Here is a 23951-nt window from a genome sequence, read left to right as displayed (position 1 = left end):
GAAAAACTTAACGCCAAAGAAAACATCAGTAAAAGAATGCAATCAAATAGGAAAGAAAAGAACCGCTTGCGATTAAAGTTTTTCCTTTGCAGTTCTTCTTTACTGTTCACTGTTGGATAAGAAACGTGCCCCGGACGGTGCAGAATTAACGTAAATGTATTCCGACGGATTTAATCCACACTTTATTGTGCTGCACCGCTGAGGGTAAAACGGCCAACCCTTTTTTAAAGGCTTTAAGGGGCACTTAAAGGAACGGAAAGAAAAATGGAAGTAATCGGAAACTTTTACCTCATCGAATCGGGGCCAATGTGTCGGGTGTGGCGGGTTTTCCAACCCTCAAGTAATCCCTTCATGGCTGGCGGAATTGTGCACAAGCTTTCGCACGATCATGAATATTTCACGTACAGTTACAGGGCAGGGTACCGATTTGCACTTTTCCGATATAATACAGGTTGCATCAAAATATCCAAAAACTGTTGTGCTTCCAAGCATGCGGATGCCCTTCAAGCGTTAGATTTGAATGTTTTAATCTGCGTGTGATGGAAGACATTCGACGAACGGTCAATGGTTGTTTGACGGGTGACCTAATTTTTGCACCATTCAAACAAACTCCTCGTCCCGTAGGGCAAAACACAGCCCTATCGCAAGGTTTGCCCTTCTTCCTTTAATCCCTACCGGGAAAGCTTCCCAACTAATGAGTCCAGTAAGCCGATATTCAAATTTGTTCCCGTCCGTCCATCCGGCCGGTAAAACTTTTGCACGCTTTTAATGGGTGAATCGAAATGTGTTGTTTGCTAATCCGATGGTGCAGCCGATTGGTGAGGTTGGATGGAAATCGTGGCGCACTACGGATGGACCGAGGGAAAGGAAGCTAAATGTAATGCTTAATCTTTCTCACGATGCACACCACAGGGTGGTGTATTAAAATTATTTTTTTTATGCATTCTATCCTGTGCTTCAATATGGGTATTCGTACTGGTGGGAGGTGGTTTTCTCCGAGTTGAATAAAAACTGGGTTTGCTTTTATGCACGAGAGAAATGAAATGTTTACCGGAAGTGTTTTATTTTTCATTTGAATTTACTGCACTGGATTGTGTTATGGTTCAGCGACGCCTAAAGTTATGCAATGCAAATGCAAGAAATAATATTGGGAGTGTTTCGTGAGCAAATCGTTTTCTGCGACGAAGTTGAATTTTTAGATCAAGAATTCTTTTTAATTGTTATTTGGTTTAAGGAATGAATTACAAGTAAATATGATACGCAATTATTTAAGTTTTTTTCTTTGTTATTCTACTCACGTAAAGCACGTTTACATAAAAAAAACAATGATGCACACAGATGTGATAAAACGTGGAAATTAAATATAAACATGACTTTCAGTGACTCTCCACGGTCCAGGACGTGTATTTCTATTTCTCGTGTCATAATAAAACAACTTGTCCTGTGAAGCAAATTATACAACCGATTGCATACTTTTAGGCGCTTTCAATACTCTTCGGAACGTCCTGTATTCGAAGGAAGCATTTCAAAACCAATTTCTAAATATCTTTAACTAGTAGTCAAATTTAATAAAAGAATGGTGAATTTCCATGCCACTAGCTAACGTTAACGAGCTTTATAATGTCATATTTAGCTGTATTAGCCACACCTCAATTCCCGCACAAAAAAAGGTTCTTTGTTGACGATTGTTTCACATTAAAAATCAATCAATGTTTAGATAAGGGACAATGCAGCAAACACAACACAATGGAACGCGTGGTACATAAAACATGACAATAGCTTGAGCTTTGACTATTCCACCACGTTGCATTCAATTATGACCTGTCCCAGACACTGCACTCCACAAACCCTTTAACCTACCAAATAGGGCAGCGACGTGCATGGCGTAATTAATCTTTCTATTGGGTCTCGTTTGAACCAAAATGGACATCATATCGCGTGCTGGTGTGCGTTCGCTGGATGGATGAAAAAATAAACAGGAAAACATTAAAACATAACTATTAGCTCTTTACTGCCTCGTTGGTAAGCGTCCTTGTGTTACCCACCGTCGGAATTTGTTTCATACGGCGTTACCGAACTATCAATAGCATGTTCCCCGTCCATCACGTTGGCTCGTGCATACCATTTGTCTGTCACCGGTTGATGGACATTATTGACACCTGATATGTTTGCATCCATCATGAACGGTGGACACATTTGTGAGTTCCCTCAACCAACACCGGGGGAAACGTTTCCCCTATCCGTGCCCTATTTGTCCCGGTGACACGAGAAAACACTCACCAAAATAAAGTGACAGTCAGGTGGATGTAAAACAGTGTTTGGAATGGTTGACCCCACTCGGCATGCTTCGAGAGCGCAGACAGTAAATTAAACAATGCACTAAAATAACACCACCCAATCCGACCGCTTGCTGACACAGTTTGACCTCATTTTTGTCGTAAAAACGGCTCAGCTCTCATCGCTGTACCAGACAATGGAGCAGATTCTACCGTAAGGTCACTGCTGGTATTGATCCACCCGAGAGTTCACATTGAAAGCTGCAAGCAAACAGATGCTTTCGACGGCAACGGCACCTGCAGTCAGCTGCAGCATTAACCGAACGGGTTTTTGGGAGTTACGGTGATGGATGTATGCGGCACCACAAGCAACCCGGTTCCTACCGGGTTAATCATGATACCCATTGGGGACATTCCTACGGAGGGATGCCCATTTTTCATTCTGAAATTAATTACAAAATCAATAAATTTATCATTAATCAGGCCGGTTTGCCAGGGAACATAATTTGCTTTCCACCCGATAAGCACTGTGTGACCCACGGAACAGGAAGGACATACACATGGAACCACGCAGAAACGTGAAGGTGTAAAGCCTGGTGTGTGAGTGGGTGTGTGTGTGTGTTTGTCACTTTGTCATCGAAGGACACCAAACGTTTGCACAACCCATGTAACAGTAACGCCACTGCCGCGCGGGAGACACGTGCGATTGCAGATGGTATAAATCATCGAATGGAAAATAACGATCGATCAAGCAACCCGGAAAACCGCCTCTTTCTCATCACCACCACCGAATGGCACCAATTTTTCCACCTAACGCGAAAAAACAGCACAAACACACACACACACCCACACACAAAAACTGACACTTATTTCCATCTGCCACGCATATTGTATCGTTCGCGCTATTTTCCATCCGTTTCGTTTCGGTTACGGTTGTTAAATTTTATTTGACTCATTGAGTAATATTTCGCAGCTTGCGCTGAACACACAAAAAGTGGTCAGCGGCAACCGCAGTCAATGTGCGTATATGGTGGTTGGTGTGTGTGTGAGCGCGATAATAAAGAGCAGTTAAATATTTCTGCTTAATGATAATATTAATTTTTACCCAAGTGCATTCACCGCCAACACACCCGTTCCCTATGGGTGCGATGGATAGATGATTGATTATGTTTACCGCTGTGGGTAATTGTGACACCCGTGCACATACATTTATCCAACCGTAGTTTGGTTGTTACATGAAATCGTTGCTAATCGAGTAAGGTTTTAATTGATTATTTTAATAAAGGTCCTGTAGGGTAATTTAATAGGGTAACCATTGCAGGGCTGTGTACCGTGGCAATTATTATTGTGCTTTTCATTACGTGACCGGTCGGTCGTAGTGAGGTTTCAGTCATTAGCACAAAGTGTTATCGTTGTATAGCTTTGTAAAGCTTCCCAGTTGCAATGCCATTACTATGTTGTTTCAACAGTTACAATCTCTATTACAGTCGGTACCGAAAAAGTGTCATGTAGTCACCAATTTTTAACAGTGAGCCTCAATTTATGATTCGTAGCAACCAATTTTTATCTCTTAGTAACGAATTGATAAATTAAATTAAATATATTGTGCATAAAGTATATAATTTTATGAACCTATGTAAAAAAAATAAAAATGGAGTTTTATCGGTAATTTTACAATACTGAAATAGCCTTGCAACCAAATTTTCTGAAGGTTCCCAAGCAACTTAAATTATTGAGTTTTAAGCCAAAAACGTAGTATCACAGGTGAAGATCTGGGGAAACAATTTTGATAAGGAGCAGACAACCAATGTCGTCGACGGGTCATGATAAGATCATGATTGAGTTGTAGAAAATTTCCAAATTCCAATGTACACGTTTAACAAGACTCAGCTGTTGCATAGTTCGTGCACCAGATTATTGACAGCAAGCTTTATATGATGACCACCTGCGAGTGACTAGTGCTCCTGCTAATAATACACACTTGTTCGATTTGAACTTTCAAAAAAGACTTTTTAGTTTCTTCACCTCTTTAAGGCTAATGTTTTCTCAACTTGATAACGAATTGACGCGTTGTGTTCCTCGAACACTCATTCCTCGCGTTGTGCAAAGCTAAGGAACGCTTTCCTCCCATTGCCTGTGCTATACAATCGCCCACGGCACCCCGGTACGTCACTTACAAAACCCTTTTCATCCGAACTTCATTAGTTTCATTTAAGCTTCTTCGTGTTTATTTATGGACGGGGATGCGCTTTTTCACCCGCTCGCTTCTTCTTGTTCATCAACCCATCAAGGATTCTGCAACGCTCGTCTCGTTTGCTAATGGTATCCGTTCTTACGCCATGGTTCAGTTCTTCTGGCCAGAAGAAATGGAAAGCCACCGCTCCTTCGCAAAAAGATCCGGGATATTTTTTTTGTTTTGCAATCCAATAATGTTTCATGCTTTCGTTCCTTACATTATGCAAAATCTTCACCTCAACGGTTTAGCAACCGGTATTCGTGCCGTCCCCTCTTATCTACGCCCCTGTTTTTCCGCTGAGGTTTTCCCGCCTGTGACTGCTTGTGTTTGTGTGCATGGATTGAAGCTGCTTTTTCGCGTTAATATAATGGTCATGCTGGTGTATCTGGTGCTGTGCCGTTTGCTTCCATTCTATTAGCGGCAACGACCGAGCATGGTTGTAGCTTACTTGCCTGGCCACTACTGCAGCGTCCACCACACAAAACCCCGAACCGAATGCAGTAATGAAAGCGAAAGAATCCTTTCACAAACGACCGGGTCTATGGACGGAACATGGAAAAACTCAAAGACGAACGAAATTGGAGAAGAATGAATGGTCGAGAGTGGAGGAAAAAAAATACCCACTGGTGGAAATGTTGGATGCCGGCAACTGGTTCACAAAACTGGAGTCTCTTACCAGCGCCGGTCAGCGGCCTGCCAACCGTACGATGCTTGTTGCTGTGCAGCTGTGCGATGGCTGGCGTGGATTAAATAACAGTAGAATAATAATTTATTACGTGCTAAAAATTTCTAAACCATACAACCATCGCTGCAGGGATGAACGATGACGATCCGGGATCGTCCCGTACCCATGGCATGGTTTCTGATTATTTGGCTCCGAATCCAGCATCCTGTTTTTGCGCGTCGGATATTCGTCTCGACTTCCCTTGCGCTGCACACCACCGTCCACCGTCCAGAAAGGATGCATTCTCGTGGGGGAAGAATGAAGTGCTTTTTGCAACGACGTTTCTGCTCCCAGCGAGAGCTGCTGGAAGCTTCCCATTAATACCACTGCGGTGGTACGGCGAGCAAAGCGAGTCGAAGATGGACTACTGAATGGTGGTGACGATTTGTTCGAACGATACCCATCATAATCCTGCCCGATAGCCGGGGACCTTCACCACAACCCGGACGAACTGTCACAAACTTGTCACAGCAGTGTTCGGGCTGTTTGACTACGGTGTGTGTGTTCAAGTGGCGCACTAGTGTGGTGGTTGCGGTTTTCCCGGCAACACGGTTGACGAACGAACGGTCGTACCTTTGGTGTGCGAACAGTTGACAACAGTATGATTTTATCTGTTTCCAGCGAACTCCAATCGCATGCTGCATGTTGCGTGGTAACTTGGGGCCATCTGCCACAGTGTGGTGTTGACTGATATTAAATTCTTGACAGCTTTCTCGGAAATTGCAGACTTTTTCCTGGCCATCATTGTAGTTACGTGTTTCCGCTTATTTGCGCAACATATAATGGTTCGCTAGTGCAGTGTTTTTTTGCGCGCTAGTAGTTGATGAAAATGATGATGAATATTACATGAATGGAAGTGTATACTTTTCTGTATTTATTTCGCTGCTTGCTAGTAGAGAAATATAATCTCTCCGTAAGCTTTAGGAAAAGAATCCCAGTGTAAGCGTCCCAGTGTATTGTGCGGTCTAAGGTGTTTAACTAGATCCTAGAATATTTCGAGGAAGTTTTCAAATCGTATGACGGTCTCATCAATATATATTAAATCTGTAAGGATACTTTTATAGCAATATATAATTATGTATTATGTTAAATTATAGTATCGAGAGTAATAAGATAATATAGCGACAGCGTGACAGCACTGCGATCAACGCCACAGGCCTCGAGGTTCATGCGACTGTTAAGCTTCCTTTGTTTTTCTCGACGGTTTTCTTGCGACACGGTTCTCTATCCAGTGTTATTATAATTAATTAGGGTTTTTAGGTTAGGTTAGGTAAAGGTTTACTGAGATATAGTGTTAAGTTTAAAATTAATTAATTTATAATTATATATCTTTATCAGTATTTCGACACACGGGGTTGGTTAGTTCAACATTTTGATCAGGACTCCGAACTGAAAAGCATCAACATTCAGAAGAACTTGTACACCTTTTTAGTAACAGCCTTACCGACTGAATTATCGACTTCCACAAAATTGTTATATTTTTAAAACATCCATTTGTAAAAAAAATTTCTTTGGCCTTGCTTGTTACTTACTGGAAGTCAGGTAGTTATACTATTTTTGGACGTCTAGCTGTCATACAAACGCAATGAAAAAACGAACTAAGTAAGTTGTACAATGGAGAGGATTGAAGATCACTCCTGAATCAAAACATTCATGACAAGACTGAGTGTCTTACTGAAAGCGAATGCAATTTAATACAGAGGTTTTGAGATGATAAAACAACGCAAGTGCCTATCACAAGCACACCTCATGACATTTTAACCACCGTACTAGGCACTACAATCGACTCGACAAGTGAAGTACGATCCGATTTTTCTCAGTGCGAAATTTCGCAATGCTATTCGATGAAATGCGATGATAAGTTCATATATAAAAAACGGCTTGTCGATGTAATTATTTGACAGCCTCAGTAGGCGCTGAATTGTCTCCACATGAGAAATGGGTTTTTTGCAAGATTGAGCTACTTTGCGAAGAAGTACTTCGCACTGCGAAAAATCGCTGCATGTCTATTTGCACGGTTACATCTTACATTTGCTGTATTTTTCATGAAATAGAGCATATTTAATTCAATAATTGCAACATTTTTTCCGGATCTAAATAATCTTCGTTAGGTTGTGAAAATCCTTCGCAGAGTGCGTTTATACTGCTCGAGCCTTACTTGGCTCATACCATCGTACGGGTTTCGTGGTATGTTGCACTGCTATTGAACTATGCCTACTAGGGTTGTGGTGTTGAATTGTCATGTGTTGCGCCTGTGGTGATAGCCGCTTGCTTTGTTCTACCATTTCAAAGACCCCTGTACTACCAATTAATGCTCAAAAGAGAGCTTTCCAATTGATACAGAAAAATTACACAAATTTAATAAAAAAAACCTTCTCACTGTTTACAAAAATGGTTATGTTCCGCATGTACACACGCTCGTTCACCGGAGAAATTGACAAAACCACACATAATATAATGTTAATCAGCGAAATGAGCTGGAAATAGCATCGACCGAGTGAAACCCAAACTCCGGTCGTGACATTAAATTGATTAGCAGCGCGCGTGTGTGTGTGTATGTGTGGGTGTGTTTTAACGAACGAACGTTACCACAGTTCTTGCTGCTGGACAGCCGTGGTCATGGTGTCCACGTAACGGCAGTGGCAACAACAAAAAATCCCACAGCCATTCACAGCATCTCCCTCGTTGGCACGTCGCGATAGCATTTCATGCCGTCCCATTAGGCAACGCATTTTGCCTAATGTTTGAAACACGACACAGCACATTGGTCGAAAGATAGAACCACACACACACACACACACCCGCACTAACGACACGGAGGGATGCGTTGTTGTTTGCGAAAAACCAACAGCAGTGTAATAGCATCAACAAAAAAAAACACACAGCGCTGTTTGGCCGGCAACAGTGTAACACAACCGTCAGAAATAATCTCATTACGCTCATCAATTTCGCCCACAAATTTAGCTTTGCTGTGCGTATAGCAACCGGCTCGTCCAGCTCATTCAAGACGACGACATTCGGCAGTCCCGGCACTACAGCACCGTTGATGGTTCAATTGAAATGAGGCGAAAATTTTCTACAATTTCACCCAACGGGAGATGCCAATCCAAGGTTGTTTCTGTCCACGGCAACAGCAACGGCGCGCGTAGATTGCCCCAAACGCGAGCAAAACAACTTCCGCAAGGGCTGGTTTTGGTGGGCGACTACGCACGATGCGACGCCCGAAATCATCATCATCTTCATTATCATCTTTACTCATCAACACTACAGGCGAAAAGGCGGGAGAAAATATACGCACCAACGGTACGAAACCGAAGAGGCAAAAGGTTTGGAGAAAATTGACGCCTAATATAGCGTATATCGTCTGTGATCTGAGGGTCCGGTTTTGGAGCTGGAGCGGTGTTTTTTTTTTTATGGGATGGAGTGGACGTGCCTTGCCTTTTGCACCTTTCGTAGGGCTGCTAGTTGCCAGGCATGATGCCATCTTCCATAGCGAACCGCAAAGCAGTGGCTGGCCCCAAAATTCGGAGGAGTGTCCCGCAATCAACAACTCACTCGTCATAGGTTTGCACCATTATTGGGATGCCCCGCCGGGAGGTGAAAGTGGACTTGTTTGGAGCTGATGAAAATTGCCTTCATTTTATGGAATCTTATACCGCTGTGCTAGAGTGCTAACTCTATGAGGTTAGGCTCATTCGATGGTAATATCGGCTCTTTTTTTTTTGCTCGGCGTTGGTGAAGCAATTTAATGAGCATTCTGCCTGCTGGGGGCAGCCAGCCAGCGCTGGGTCTGGTAAATTTTTCGTTAAGATGTTTCATCGGGGCAGTTGCTTCTAATTATTTGGCACAAGTTATGCAGGCAATAAAATTCCCCGAAATGGGTATTATCTTGTAGCACTTCGCTGCTTGCGTGTTTTTTTTTCCTCTGCTTCTCTCGACCCACAACTGCTTCCAGATCGTATCTTAGGCGATAAAGAAAGCCCTTGGACATTGCACTATAAACGAGGATTAAGGCACTCGCGTCACTCACCGTTGCTTAAGCTATCGTAAATCGAAAGGCCCTGCTTTCGGGCGAAGCATCTCGGAGAAATCGTGTTTCATCTGCTGCGGCCATTAAACCTCCTCGACCGCACCGCCGTCCACTAGCAGCACAGAAGTGGACGAAATGGGTGCAAATTGGACACAATTTTCGGTGCCGATTTACGCCGTCACCGTCAGCACCGTCCACTGGGTCACATTTGCGGCGGGGTTAACAGAAAGGATTCTCTGCCGAATTAGTTGAGATTAGAGGCTTGTGTGGTTTCTCGGATTGATGAGTAAAATTTATGGACCAACCCGGGATAAAGGCGGCGTCTTCGCGCGGGGCAACCTAACCGTGCCCGGCATATATGAAATGTGTGGCTGCTGACATTCCTTGCCCCACCCAGCTTAAGCGCTGTACCGACCGAAGCCATTTCACTGCCATAATTGACGGACGACGCTGGCAATGGATCGAATAGCTGCCGCTGCTCATGTTTTTACGTGCTGCTACACAAATCCAGTTACAAGGCTTCTGACGCAACCGGAGAACGGTCCACCGTTCGCGTTGGATCGGAAAGGGCCACCGGAGTGGCGTTGAAGGAAGGAAGGGAAAGAACGCTCTCCACCATCGATACCATAATACCCTTGTGGACGATGAATGAACGACGTTAAGAAATCGTAAAAAGGATTTATCGTCCACGGCCACACCGGACAGGCTTCGAACGGGGGCTAATTATTGACAAATGGCGAAAAATGTAACAAAATTCTTAATCGCCAGCATTAGCGAGAAGATGGCGAATTGATGGGAAAAATATTTTATGGTTTGTTGTTGCGTTCGGCCGAACCGAGCGGCCATTCCTTTGCGAGGATTAACATTCCTTCCGCCATTGTTGTGGCAAGGAATTGGCTTTATGGTTTGAAGGATTACAAGGTTTTACGAGTGTAGTATCGCTTTGCATTCTGAAGTTGTAGAAATATTAGATAGAATTGCACCACTAGAGCGGTTACCGTCATCAAACATTCAAGATGTTACCTGAGAAAAGATTACTTTTAGCGCTGTTTGGACAACTGAAAATATTAGACAAAAACGCAACTCTCAAATGTTACTACCCTGTCAATTATTGCGTTGAGTCGCGTTAGCATTCCGCACAAAGCAAAATGTCCTTCTCAAGTCATTCGTTTATTTGATAACGTAATACAAAACAGAACCAAAAAGTACTACCGAAAGGCTCAACAGATGATTTGTTTCATTCACTACGCAAACATCAAGCAGAGCACAGTAAAAGAACCTGGAAACTCCGGGAACTAAGAGCTACGATCCGTTTGCCGGGGAAAACCATTCGAGTGGATCCTGTTATCTTGTGTTGTTTGTCTGGTTTCTGGTTGTTTCCGAAAAAAAAAAACTCAGAATTCCGAAAATGAAGGCACAGATATCCCGGGTCATGCGACCAAACGGTCAAACGTCGGGGAACCAAAAACATCTCACCGTTTCAACAAGTAAGGGCGCACTTGGAAGATGTGTACGTGCAGCAAACAATGGCCACACGGTAAATAGTGTTGCTGGAGCGGAGTAGATCTCCTTTTTTCTCGAAGCTTCTTATCAAACCAGAACCAACCGGGACCGCAATCCACTCCATCCCGCTGAATGTAGCCAGCTTCAACGGGCATTTGGCTATCTGGCTATTCCACACAAAAGAAGCAAAATGTTGACCGGCACAGTGAAATGGACCGAAAATGTAGGAGGTGTATTTCGCCGATGGAGTTCAAAACAACGAAGCCCGCATCTGCCCGGGCCTGAGAAATACGACCTCGCTTTTTGTGCTTCCCGGGACCCGGGACGGACGACTGTGTTTTGTACGGTGCAAGCGTCAAACAAGTTGCCTTGCAGCTTCACTTTACCGATTGCAGAAAATGGCAGTCGAGCGTTCACGGAATGGTGGAAAGTTGGATGTTTGCCTTTTGGTTGTCCTATCGATCCGGCCTTTATGAGGCGGTGCGGCCATTCCGCAATACCTAGAATATGCATTAGAACCATTTTGTGGTGGTAGTGTCACGTAAAACAATAAGAATTATCAGAATAATCACTAAAAACAAATAAATAATTTAAGTCAAACTACAACACAACGCGACAACTAATTCCTCTTTATTGTTCTACTTTCATTGCAGGTAAATAATATCTTCAATGTCTGCACATAATAGAACAGGTATTGTGTCCTGTTTCAAGGTATACCACTAGCCCATTCATTCCCAAAACGGCTTTTCCAGCTTTATAAAAGCCGTACAAAATGTTTAAGCCGTTCGGCATACTTTTCAGCTTGCAGGAAGTATTTTTCCTCTCCATTAGTGTCGGGGTCATTTCCGGCACACACAACACAACAACAAAAAACCGAACCGTGACCCGAAAATCGACCGTGTCGCTGTGCACGTTTCAGTACTAATCCTTTGACATTCGACCATTTTAACGTACATTAGGCTTGCAAACGGTTAAAATAAAAACCCGAAGCAAGAGAGTTGGAGAACACAAACCCCCCCCCCCCCCCCCCCCCCCCAGTACAAGAATGTCCACTCAGCTCAGACACCGCGCCGGCTTACAACTTTCTCGCTTGACTTTCGCCTAAACGTAGGTTGGCTTGACAAAATGTTACAATTCAAAAAAGGGAAGCGGCGGGAAACATTTGGCGCTGCTACATAAGCTTCTGTTTGTCTCATCTTACTCGGTAGGCCACTGGTCGGTTGAAGCCATAGATGGCAACACAACCGGGGTCCACTTGGGGAAAAGAAGAAGAGCGCGCGTGTGTGTGTGTGTGAAGCAACAATTTGATATTCGTCGTTCATTCGCCCGGTTTGCCGGCTAAGCACCTTTGGTGACGCTTGGTTTGCTCTGGTAGGGGTTCGAGTCTTTTTTTGTTTTTGGCACGGAAAGCAAACAACACACCGTCAAGTCAAAGCTGGGACGCCCTGTGACATCCAGACAACAGTGATGGGGGCGCCTGGTGTCTCATCGGAATTCCGGACATTGTCACTAATATCCGTGCACATCCGTGTCGACACACACACACACACACACATCGTGCCCTCACGTCGGTTGGCATTCTAAAATCGTGCAATGTTTGAAGAGTGCCTTTCACCGAAAGCAACCAGTACCTGATTTTCAACAGTGTGTATCCTTCCCGTTCCTTTTCATTTTTGCGTTCCGGGAGGGTTTTTGGTTTTGTTTATTTTTTCCATGCCCAACCATATAACTGCTGCCGGAGAACATTCCAAGCTGGTGGTGAGGGAGGAAGGAAATAAAAAGCTTGCACGTATGCTTGCTTTGTCCTGACACATGAAACATTGGACGGCTTGGGCAAACCCACACACACACACACACACACCATCAGCAAGTCATTCGGAATGGGTGAAATGGGTAAAAAAAATATTTCTCCAACGTTACGGCCATGTACGGCTTCCTTCCCTTGCTTTCCCGGCCAAACCAAGACCGACCGATGCAATCCATCCCTCTCACAGTGTGGTTTTTGTTTTAACTTTAACACTGCACACTCTACGTAAGCGTACGCCCAAACCCAAGCAGGCGCTTTTTATCAGTCATTGCCGGGAGAGCCGGGAGCTTGTTGCTAAGTTCGTAATATTTTTATTCAAAATACACCGCACAGTGTGCACACAATATGCATACATTTTCCCATTTTTCCCCCAATGAATGGTGCATCCCCGGGGGGGAATATTCGTATGCCGATTCGTCTACATGCGGAGCGGCTTTGGCTGCTGGTGGTTGGCCGGTAGAAGGGATGGAATTTTTGCCACTTCATCGAATCTGGTTTCCTTTTTGCTGCTGCAGTTGCCGACCCAGTTTTGCTCTGTTGCATGTGAAGCTGTGCCGTACACGAACGGTGTACGGGTAAGCCTTACCTTTAATTCGCACCGTAAAACCTCATCCTTTGCGCATCTTTACTTTGCACGTTAGTAGCACATCAGTTGTCACAAGGGGGGCTTTTTTTCTGCAAGCTCCACACGAAGCACAGTGAAGTTTTCCAGTAATAGAAAATGTTGTTAATCTCCATTTTAGGAAACTATGCATGAACTATAGTTCATGCAGATCTGTTCATTCACCCAAACACTCAAGCTGGAGGATCAAGCTGCATGTGGTGGAATTTACAACTACAGCATCCAAGGAGCACTTTGCCATCGAATTGGTTCGCTCGCTGCGCTTCCGGGATATTCGCCATGCAACACTCAGTTTTGCTTCTTCGATCTTAACTTATCTTAACAAAACACTCAAGCACCAGTGGACTTAATCGATATTGTCCATCCTGCATCCTGCGTATTTATCACACGCAATCTCCTAACTCGGATGTTCAGTCATACGTATAAACGCATGAACTGTTTGCGATGAGCTGCGCCTTTGCCTCCTTTCACGTATACCAGGTATTGACCACTGGTTTAAAACACTGAAAGAAAGCAATTTTTCTAAGAATTCAATGCAAAAATGTTTATTTTCCGTATTACAATACTTGGAAACCATTTGCGTCTGGCTGTACGGCCATATTTCTTGCTAAGGTTGGGAAAACTCCCGCACATTATCATGTGGCAAATGGCTTTCGGAACTCGAACGCCGCTCCATTCGCTCGACACATGCAAAATGGAGATGCCACAATGGACGCTGCAATTTATTCCGGTGCTGCAAAGAATGTGAAACATTGCATAAACACCACATATTCCGACCTAACTTCCCTTATGTTTTACGTGGCGCCATTGTATATTTTGTCGTTGTTGTAATAATGTTCATTTTTATACTCGCCGTCGCTCATCTGACCACATGGGGTGCAAAAGGGTGAAATTTAACGAGTGAAATAAATATGAAACCTTGCCTTCGGTGAAGGTGGCGCATGAGACAGCCAACAAGGGATCAACGGTAACGGTGGAGCAAAAGAAAAACAGAAACAACAACATGAACCGGGCAGAAGCAACACTGTTTGCGGTAAGCTTGACTCTCGATTCACGTCACGGCAAATGAGTAGTGAAAGGTTTGTGTGGTGTAATGGTAAAGTTCCTTGCTTCGTGCTTCCTTTTGTTTTGTTTCTGTTGCTCGTCGACACGGTGAGATGATGGACAGGAAGGATTAAAATGTATCTCCTCCCATCGGACCATGCATTCTCATCGGACTTGGCATTAGAAACAAAATGAATTAAGACTGTTCTGTATAATGGAGAGGAAGCAAGGACCAACAGGAGACTGTGGTTAACCCTGGTACGGAATTGGGGCTGGCAGGTGGCACCAAGGAACAAGGTGCAAATGATGGCCGCGGGAAGAATGAGCATGCTTATCCCTGTCCCAACCCTCATTTCTTTACACACACACACATCGAATATGGAAGTTTAATAAAAAATGCAATGACATCTTGCATGGAGAATATCGATCAGTCGGTTACAATAAGCATAGTTAAGCTATCGTCAATAATCGTCCTTTTACTCACATTCCTGCTTTCAATACTTCATCACCATGATATAAACAACATAAATGCGAATATACAAAATCACACAGAATCCAATTAATGAAAACTAAATTAAATTCTCTGCTGGTAACAAATTTCGCTACCGGTACACGCTGATGCTGACATTTGCGAACATTCCGCCATATATATTTCCGATGAATTCGCTCAGAAATTGTTCTTCAATTTCTGCTCAGCCAGATGTGTCACGGCCATCTGGAAACGAAACGTCTTTGAATGCTTTTGAGTATTTTTTTTTCCTCTCTCCACAAACCCAACCCCTCCCCATTCGGCCCATTTCCGAACCGTTTCGCTGCTATTCTTCAGAATTTTAATGGTGTCCTTTCGCTCTCCAACGGGCACCAGGCATTCGACGGCAGTAGGATGCGGAAATTAATTTGCGAATAATTAGAAATTCAATTACTTCAACGAAGATGGCGCGGGGACGAAAATGGCACCGGGTAGAAACGCCGTGGTGGGGTGAAAGAATGAAGCATCCCGGGGCGGAAGTGCAATCGAGCGCAAAAACACGTGATCGGAAATCGGATCGAATCGGAACGGAAAAGATGGACTTGATTTGCTCTCGACTCACTCGGCAGTGATGGATGCTTTTAATTTCTGTCACCAGTTTATCGAGTGGTTGAATTATTTCGACAAACGCTCTTACAGCTGTGCTGCGAGAAACGGAATGAACGATGAAGGAAATCGTTAATTTTTCCAACAGAAGTTTGAAGCTGAGCTGTTTTTAAATTATTCGAGCTAAAAGAACAAAATGTTCGAAGGCAGGTCAAAAGCTTTCTGTGGAAAAACTTGTTAAAGATCTTCTGTTTAAAAATTGTTTTTCAAGAATTTCGCAGCAATATAATTTAACTTAAGCAACCGTACCACACTTTCTGCTCCGTCTGCATTTCTCTTTAATATCCCATTGCAGCAGTTTGCGCATTTGTGTTGCATTCTGTTTAATCTACCACAGCTTTCACAAAAAGCTTTCCCCGGGTTAAATGAAACAACGGCTGAATGAACGGCTTTGGGAGCAAATTTGCGCTTCACGGCGAAAATGGCAACAGGACACTTTTCGTTTGTTATACTTTCCAACGAAACCCAAGAGAACCCGCAACATAATTAAAAAACATTTCCCAACCTTAGCGACCGGCAGACTGTTTTTCTTTGAGTGACATTTTTATCTTTCGAACATTCTTTGTTAACGAAAGTTTGTTTCATGCTTTTTTTAACACTTCCTTGAACTTTTATTTCAAACTTCTTTTCTTTTTTGCGTAATGTTCGCTACTAAAAATTGTTTTATATATTATCTACTTAAACAATTGCATATAACAGTGTTCTTATAGCTATTCACTGTGTATACAAGTTTTGTCTCATAATATTCATCTCATCATGTGTCATCGGCCAGATCTGCTCTAACCACAAATCCCCATCCGATCAACACTCTTCAGGGCGATCAGGGCATCCTTCCTCTCACCGACATGACTAGGAACCAATTTCCCACCACAGGCCCCCATTCACAATTCTGCAACCTCTGCCAGCAAATGTCGATGCTGTAATACTGCTGATTTCTGCCGCAAAAACTGCTCAATAAATCATGCTATTGCTGCACACCGGTTCCATTCCGCAAGAGGTCGGTGGGGGTCGGTTTATCGTCTTAATTCCTACGATACATCTTGTCGGTAAGATTATGCATCGCATTTGGCTTACCGCTCGCTCTGGAGAGACCAGCGAGGAGCTTCCCTTACCTGTCCCGACTGCCTATCTGTCTATCAATCTGCAACCGGAGCCCGGTGCATCTTTCAGTCCGCATAACCTGCCCAGTTTAAACCTGCAAAACGTTCAACGTGTAGATGAAAAGCATCTTAATGTATAACCACAGCCCACACACCCCCAAATCGCCGGTTCTTTATGCCAACTCCGGATGGGTTCCTGTGATGTCTGCCAGAGCTTCGTAGGAAAAGATATCATCATTATTCGCAACCAAAGGCACCTAAAGAACTCGTTAGACGAATTCTACGATGGGACGATCCATGGCTTCGAGATGTTGGTGAAGCGTACATGGCTTCAGAGCTTCTCGAACTGCTTGCACACAGGTGTAAAACCCCCCCACCACCTCACTACACACACACACACACAAATGTCGAGGCCGGAGCAAGCAACAGGAAGTGCTCGGATGTAGGACACCGAAGCAAAGCTCGGTTGCCTAGACGCTACCGGGGTGGCAGATTTATGAGCATCATTATCAAACGACAGCTTCAACTCTGGTTCATCTTTTCCTCTCCATATCACCGACCGGGTCGGACCGGCCGACAGCTACGGCTCCGGGCACCATTACCTCATTTTGGTCAATAAACCGTCCATCTTACTCTCGAGAAGAACCCTTCCATCTTGCGAGACGCCGAGCGAGAAAATGGTCCGTCCAGTGTCGTCGTCGGACGTTTGCTTATTCCATAAATCTTGTTTGCTTTCCTCTTTAGCCTATCCAGCGTCTCATTTTCGCTGCGTTTGACAGCCACCCGGTGCCGGTCGTGACCTACCAACCCCCGTTTCTTTTCCCGCACAACGAGCACTAGCGGCAAGGAGGGGGGCCACACTATTAGCTTCATGAAATGGTGTGTCGGGTCTCCGAAAGTCATTGGGGGATTGCTTTTTCGTCCTTCGGTCGCTTACTTGCTCATCTCCATCGTCGAAAGCTCACCATGGCTGCCTCCATTAGACAGCAAAAATGACCATCCCTCGGAAAGGGAGACAGAAGCGTTTAACTAAGCGAGGGCACAACACGGAACATGGACCGGAGAAGTACGGAGAACACACATACAAAAAAAAAAATACGCCACCCATCGAAACAGACTACACCGTAATGCATCATTGACAGCTTCGAGTGGAATCTAATCAGGGCCAGAACGTTTTAGATTACGCCACTAAGAGGGTAAAGTGGACACACGGATGGGCTGATATTTCATGCCCCATTTTGTAAGCAAACACCGGTGACAATGGTTTACGAGACGCCAACGCAACAACAACAACACCCTCGTTCAAGTTTAATGGCCCGAGTACCAAACCCCGGTCCAAACTTAAGTAACTTCAAGACGTGTGTCTGTGTGTAATACGACCTCCCTCACCCCGAAACAAACGCCATTTTGACATCATGGCGTTAGTTACATTAAAACACTCTCGCCATTCGATTCGCTTATCGAAATCATCATTGTCCTTCAAGGTCTTTCAACTATCGATCGATCTGGTAAAATTCTAAGCTCAAAGCATCTGGTCCACATTGTCCTTCCAAGCACAAACTTCCATCTGCTTTTCCACCTGGCCGACAAAATACCTCGGGTGCTAATTTTCCATCCATTTGCGAAGCATTTGTTTTGACCATGGGAGAATCTTGTCAGAGTTCGTGCGTCCGGTGCTTTATTTTTTTTTTTTGAAAACGTTGTTGCATCCGGTTGACTTGTCTTGCCGCTAACCCAAATCCCAAGAGATCGAGAGAAAGAGAGAGAGAGCAAACAAACCTCAAAAAAGACGAAAAACATCCTGGTGTCCATGTTCCAGCTTCGACATCCGTTTCAACTGCGAATGGAGGATTTTCTGTGGCCGGTCCCTTCATCTGTTTGTGAATTTAATGGTGGATCACCCACCTTGCAGTATGTCTACGACACCGGAAATGGCGCAGGTACGAAAATATATCTACCACGTGCTCTCTCTCACTCTTTCTCTCTGCCCAGTTGAGTCGTCCAGCGAGCTAGACAGACGGCACAGGAAGTTGGGGTTTTTCCCCCGAGGCCCCCTCCATTGCCATAAGCTCTACAGAAGAAGGGATTTTTGTTTTGCACTCGTTACATCCTGTGCCAACACCAACCATATCCTGGATTCAACCTAAGCAAACCGAAAAAGGGTCTTCGCCAGGTTGGAGCTTTTGCAACATCGGATTGGATTCTGGGGCTTTCCACCGTCGTTTCGAGCTCAACTTTGCTCGAGTGTTATTTCCTTGTTGCTTGTTACTTCCTTTCACCCAAAAAGAAGCGAAAGAGCATGTGATTGTGTTTATTTATTTGCAATCTCGCAATGCCATAATATATCTTGGCTGGGTTGGAAGTTGGGAGTAGCTTTTTTTACTCTTGCTTTACTCTTGTGTTTGTGTGTCGCTCAGGTCGCTGGTGTGATTGTACAGTGTGGTCTCACTTTCTTGTAACAGAATCTTCCTTTCGACCGGGCCAACTTTCCCACATAAGGTCACCGCCAACAGTGCCACGATGCTTCTTTGTTTCATGTCTATTGAATTTTTATTTCTACCTCTCTTCTACTACCGAAAGCATATTGCCCTCATTGTCCCCGTGGCAAACATAACCACCGTGCAAGGGAAGATTTATGTCGATAATGTAATGCGCACTGCTTTGTAAGGCACACACGCGAGTCGCGAACATCAAACGCACTCGTGTAGTATCCAGCTGGCGGAAGGTAATTCGTTGTCCTTTCGACCAAACAGCACGACAACAGTGCTCTGCATCACTCTGCCAGAACACACAATGATTGACGCGGATGAGAATGGATGCACCGAAACGGGTTCAACCCTTCGGGGTTTTGCCTACGGTACGGTCCGGTTAGCAGTTGGTCAACCCATTCCCAGCCAAGCTGATCCCTGTCGCTCTTTGAAATAGTGCATTTCCGGTTGCGGTTTCCTACAGCGCGCGCATCCCGCCATGTCCGGGAGGATGCCCTGATACGGGGGCGGTGGGGGTGAGATCCCGAGATTGAAAACCACAAACTCCCGCAGAACCCGCAGCGCGACGATGGCTGGGAAACTAATTAGCGATGGTCGGATTCACACCGACGGAATGCACTCGGTCGCGAATCGTTTTGGTGGGTGGTTTTGTGTTTGCCACGCTATCCTTCGCCTCATCCCAACGAAGACGCCCGGTCGTTTTGCATTGTGTTGAAAGGTGGGAATCATTGAGTGGGAACTCGAAGAAAATTCACAATCACTCAACTCAACCGCTTGGATACAAGCGGTTTCGAGTGTGTGTTTGTGAACGCGTACATGCACGCTGATGCGTATACGCGTTCAATTCAACGCAACCGAAACCTACCGTGGCACACTTCTAAGAACGAAGTACGGAACGGTAGTAATGGAATGCCCGGCACTGTTTGCCATGGCACAGGACGTGTAAACATATCTTCGGTGCCGTTGCTGTTGATGCTTGTAGATTAAAGGTTTGGAAGGTCCCCAAAACCCAAAGCATCCTGGCCGTCGTGCCGGGAAAGGTGAGCTATTTCAATCACACATTCCGGTGAAGGAATTTTGACAGAATGGACCAAGCTCCCGGAAGCTTGAATGTCACTTTGAAGTACATTTTTGAACCAAAATTCCTTCACCAACTACCGGAAAGATAAACCGAAAGAGGGGCCCATCACGCGGATACACTGTTGAAAGTCACCTAAGCAGGCGGTGCTTTGCATTTCCGCTTGTTCCCAGCTGAAGAACGAAGCCAATAACGAAGCTTTCCTTCCAACCAACGAAGGTTCCGCTGCCGTCAGGAAGCACACGAAATTGCACAAAATAATAACTCGCCCACTTTTGCATTAACGCGGCGTAAACGGGTCGGGAAAGCAATATGCCAGTTGCAGTACGGTGCCGTTCCAGGGAGCTGGCTCACCATTATTATTACTCCCAGACGCAACGCGTCAATGTAGCGGTGAGCTGGATAAAATATGTTTATCAACTCACCATCGCCACACCGATGGTTGGGGGGGAGGGGATGAAAGTCATGGATAGGGTGATGAATTGATCGTTGGTACAGTCTGCCGGAATGCGTGTATGTGCGCCCTTGGCAAAAACGAAGGGGTTTCACGCAAGTGCGCTCAACCATCCGGGGCGGGCTAACCGGACGCTAGCTGGGCCGCGAAGCGCGGAAGTACATCGTAATGCGAAAGTTGATGGCATTGTGGTTTATCGCTCGAAGGACGACGATAAACCCAGCCTGCTTCGTCGTCGGCCCCATTTCAAAATTGCATAGCCCCGTCGCGCGGGTCGGGCTGCGGTGCAAGAACGCGAGCGCCCATGGGAATGAAATGGAAGCGAACGTTAATAGTCTGCATGATCGATTAGTTTTAGCATGGCCACCATGCGACATGCGAGCGGGAATTTGGCGTGAAAGGGCGGGCAGGCCATTTTGTGCAGCATAATGTCTCAACTTTCACTTCCACTAAATCGCTCGAGCGCGTGCCCGTGGTATGGAGTGGTGTTCGGCTTGTATGTTGCTTGCCCGTGCCCGATAACGTCGATTTCATCATCATGAATATTTCGCGCCAAGCTGCTGCTGCTACGGCTACGGCCCGCGTCGGTCGGGTTGAGTGATGGCCGTGCTGTGCTACCATCGGGATGAATCGCCGGATGATTGGCTTCGTTGTCAGCGATATTAACGGACGGATTATCGGCCGAGTGCAACAATGCGGTCACACTCGGCTGCCGATTTGGGAATCCAGTATAATAGCAACGCGCGATGGCAATCGCTTGCAGAGGGATGTATTAATAATGTACAGCCACAGCAAGCACGACGCAAAAATCGATCGATTTTCGTGACTCTCCCTTACGAATTCGCGATTTTGTGATCGTAACTTCAACACTGGTTTGAAGGTTTTACAGTTAATTGCGAACTGCCAGTGCGAAAACCAGTTAGGAATGAAGGTTTAGTTCTCGATCTTAGTCTAAGGTAAAAGAAAATTAATGCCTCTCCACTCCATCGGGAGAAACAGAGGAAAAGTTCATCGAGAAACCCTGTACTGGGAACGAATCGTAGTAGCCGATTTAATATTTTCGAGATCATAACTGAGGGCCTGAAAACATAATTTTGTTAAGGCTTTAATGGATGATTATTTAGGGGGTTTATTTGTTCCCGAGCATCCCGACCCGCCTTTTGTGTGTTTTCGGCAGTTCAATGTCCTCTCTACTCATTTTGATCATGGCATCTCCTTGTCTTCATTTCGCTCTCGTCTGTTATCCTCTGTTTCTAATTAGTTATCTTTCTGTTTTCTTTTCTCTTTTGTCTTTTGTCTTTTCGCTCTATTTACTCTGTTTTGTTACTTGTCCATTTTCACTTCTTTTTGTTTTCTTTCTACATGTTTTACCGTGTTTGTTGTACTCGCTTGCTACAGCAGTTTTCTTAATTTTCTTTTCGTTTAGGGTTTAGTTTAAGGTTACTTTAGATTTAATTTTGATCATTGTATACCCTGAGAGGCAAACAATATGAATAAATAATAATAATAATAATAATCTCCGTCTGAGGTGAGTCTATTTTACATGCATATAATATTCGCTGTCTTGTCAATTGCACATTAGTCCCACTGCAAATTCTACGCTCAGCGTTCTTCCCTTGTTATCGATTCCCGTGTGCACCGCCTAACCTCTGCGTACGCAAAAACTTATACCAACAGCGGTAACAAAGTTTACCAGCTCTATAAACCGACTGCTCGTGTGCTTAGCCGGCAACGGCATCCGCACAGTACACATTGTGGCAATCTACGAAACGAAGCATAATCAGACGATTGCGCTTCTCCCGTACGGTAAAAAGTGTTGGAGCGTATTATCCAAAGCGCACATCGCACCACGCTTCCCCTCCCGGTTAGAAAACACCAACGGAAGCTGGATCTAAGCTTCTAATGAGAAAATAATTGTATCAAATATGCGCATGGATTATACTTTATGGTTTTAATTTATAAATGTTGTCGTTTCGCTGGTCCACGAACAGCAGACGAACGCTTTCCGCCCTGCTTTGCGTGAGTTTCCTCGAAGGAAACCACTGGCCCCATGTGTGTGTGTGTGTGTTGGTTGGCAATAAACAGGAGCCATCGCAATTCTCCGCAACGCCCAGCAAGGCCGTCGCAGTCGCTCGAAAAGGAGATGCGGAAGGTCGGAAAGGCATTAATATGCATGAGCGTAAAACCGGCCGCCATCGTCTTCGGATCGTTCCAGTTGGTGGCGATACAGTGGTGGTACTGTATCGAATCCACAGGAACGAAGGCGCGTGAATGTGAATAATGCAATTGCAGTCGTCTGGCGCGTCGTCTTCTGCTAATTCGATTCCGTCATTAGTGCACTATTAGTTAGATACCGGTGTGTGCACACTGGTGCACACCGGAAGCACCGAAGGCACTCCCGGCATGGCGCCGCTAACCATCGCCATCATCATCATCATCATCATCATCGTCGTCACGCTTCTTTCGCTGACTTTCTCACCTGTCTCACACACGTTTTCTCTTCCCATTCTCCTTTCAGACGAGCGATCCTTGGCAACCCGGACGTGCTCGGCTCGGGCAGCTGGTCGCAGATGCTGCAGAACGACTTCTGGGGCACACCGCTGGTGGATTCCGGCTCGCACGGTTCCTACCGGCCGCTGTGCGTGGCCAGCTTCAAGCTCAACTACCTGGTGGACGGGTTCAAACCGTTCGGTTACCACCTGGTCAACGTGCTGCTACATTCCCTCGCGACCGGCCTGGTGGTGAAGCTGGCCCGCCACATCCTTCCGGTGGGCCGGTCGGGCGTGGCCATCACCGGGCTACTGTTTGCGGCCCATCCCATCCACACCGAGGCGGTGGCGGGCGTCGTCGGGCGGGCCGATCTGACCGGGTGCATCTTCTACCTGCTGGCCCTGCTCGCCTACATACGGCACGTCCGGTGGCGGCAGTGGGGCGACGGTCGGCAGTGGTTGGCGCTCGCCGGCACCGTTCTGCTCGCCGGTGCGGCCATCCTCTGCAAGGAAACGGCCGTGACAGCTTTAGTGGTTTGCGCGATTTATGACATCATAAAGGGATACGCCGGATCCAGAGATAAGGTACGCCTTCCCAACAGTCGTCCCCCGACCAACCCGGGGAAACCCCCCCCCCCACCCCTCGGGGGAATATACATTTAATTTTAAATATGCTTTATTTATACCGCCCGTGTGCTGTTCATCCTCCCGTCCAACGGCCTATAAAATAACGACTTATACCCGGCGCAGGACGTACGGGAGGTCTGGTTCCGACTTCCCGAGTGGCATTTGCAATCTGCACCCGTGCTGCATCTGTGTTCGGTGAATTGTTTTCCACTGTCGTTACTTCCACCGGTTACCCAGGCGAACCGTTGGAATGACAATGGAATGTCGCCTCTCCGTTTCGGAGCAAAACGCTCGACGCTCTCGCACTGTGGAAAGTTGTGTGTTTATGACATTTTTG

General features: G+C 45.5%; 1 protein-coding gene across 1 annotated transcript in view; it reads left to right on the top strand.

Annotated features, from left to right (window-relative positions):
• LOC128303157 (protein O-mannosyl-transferase TMTC2) overlaps positions 1–23951 on the top strand; it is a 154378-nt gene that overhangs the window by 49324 nt on the left and 81103 nt on the right. Inside the window, exon 2 of the mRNA XM_053040019.1 lies at positions 23017–23572. Coding sequence (XP_052895979.1) covers positions 23017–23572 — 556 coding nt within the window. The remainder of the gene's footprint in view (positions 1–23016; positions 23573–23951) is intronic.

The sequence above is a fragment of the Anopheles moucheti genome, chromosome 3, assembly GCF_943734755.1.
Source record: "Anopheles moucheti chromosome 3, idAnoMoucSN_F20_07, whole genome shotgun sequence".
Lineage (NCBI taxonomy): Eukaryota > Metazoa > Arthropoda > Insecta > Diptera > Culicidae > Anopheles > Anopheles moucheti.
The sequence above is the reverse complement of the archived record's forward strand: the minus strand, read 5'-3'. Positions and strand labels throughout refer to the sequence as shown.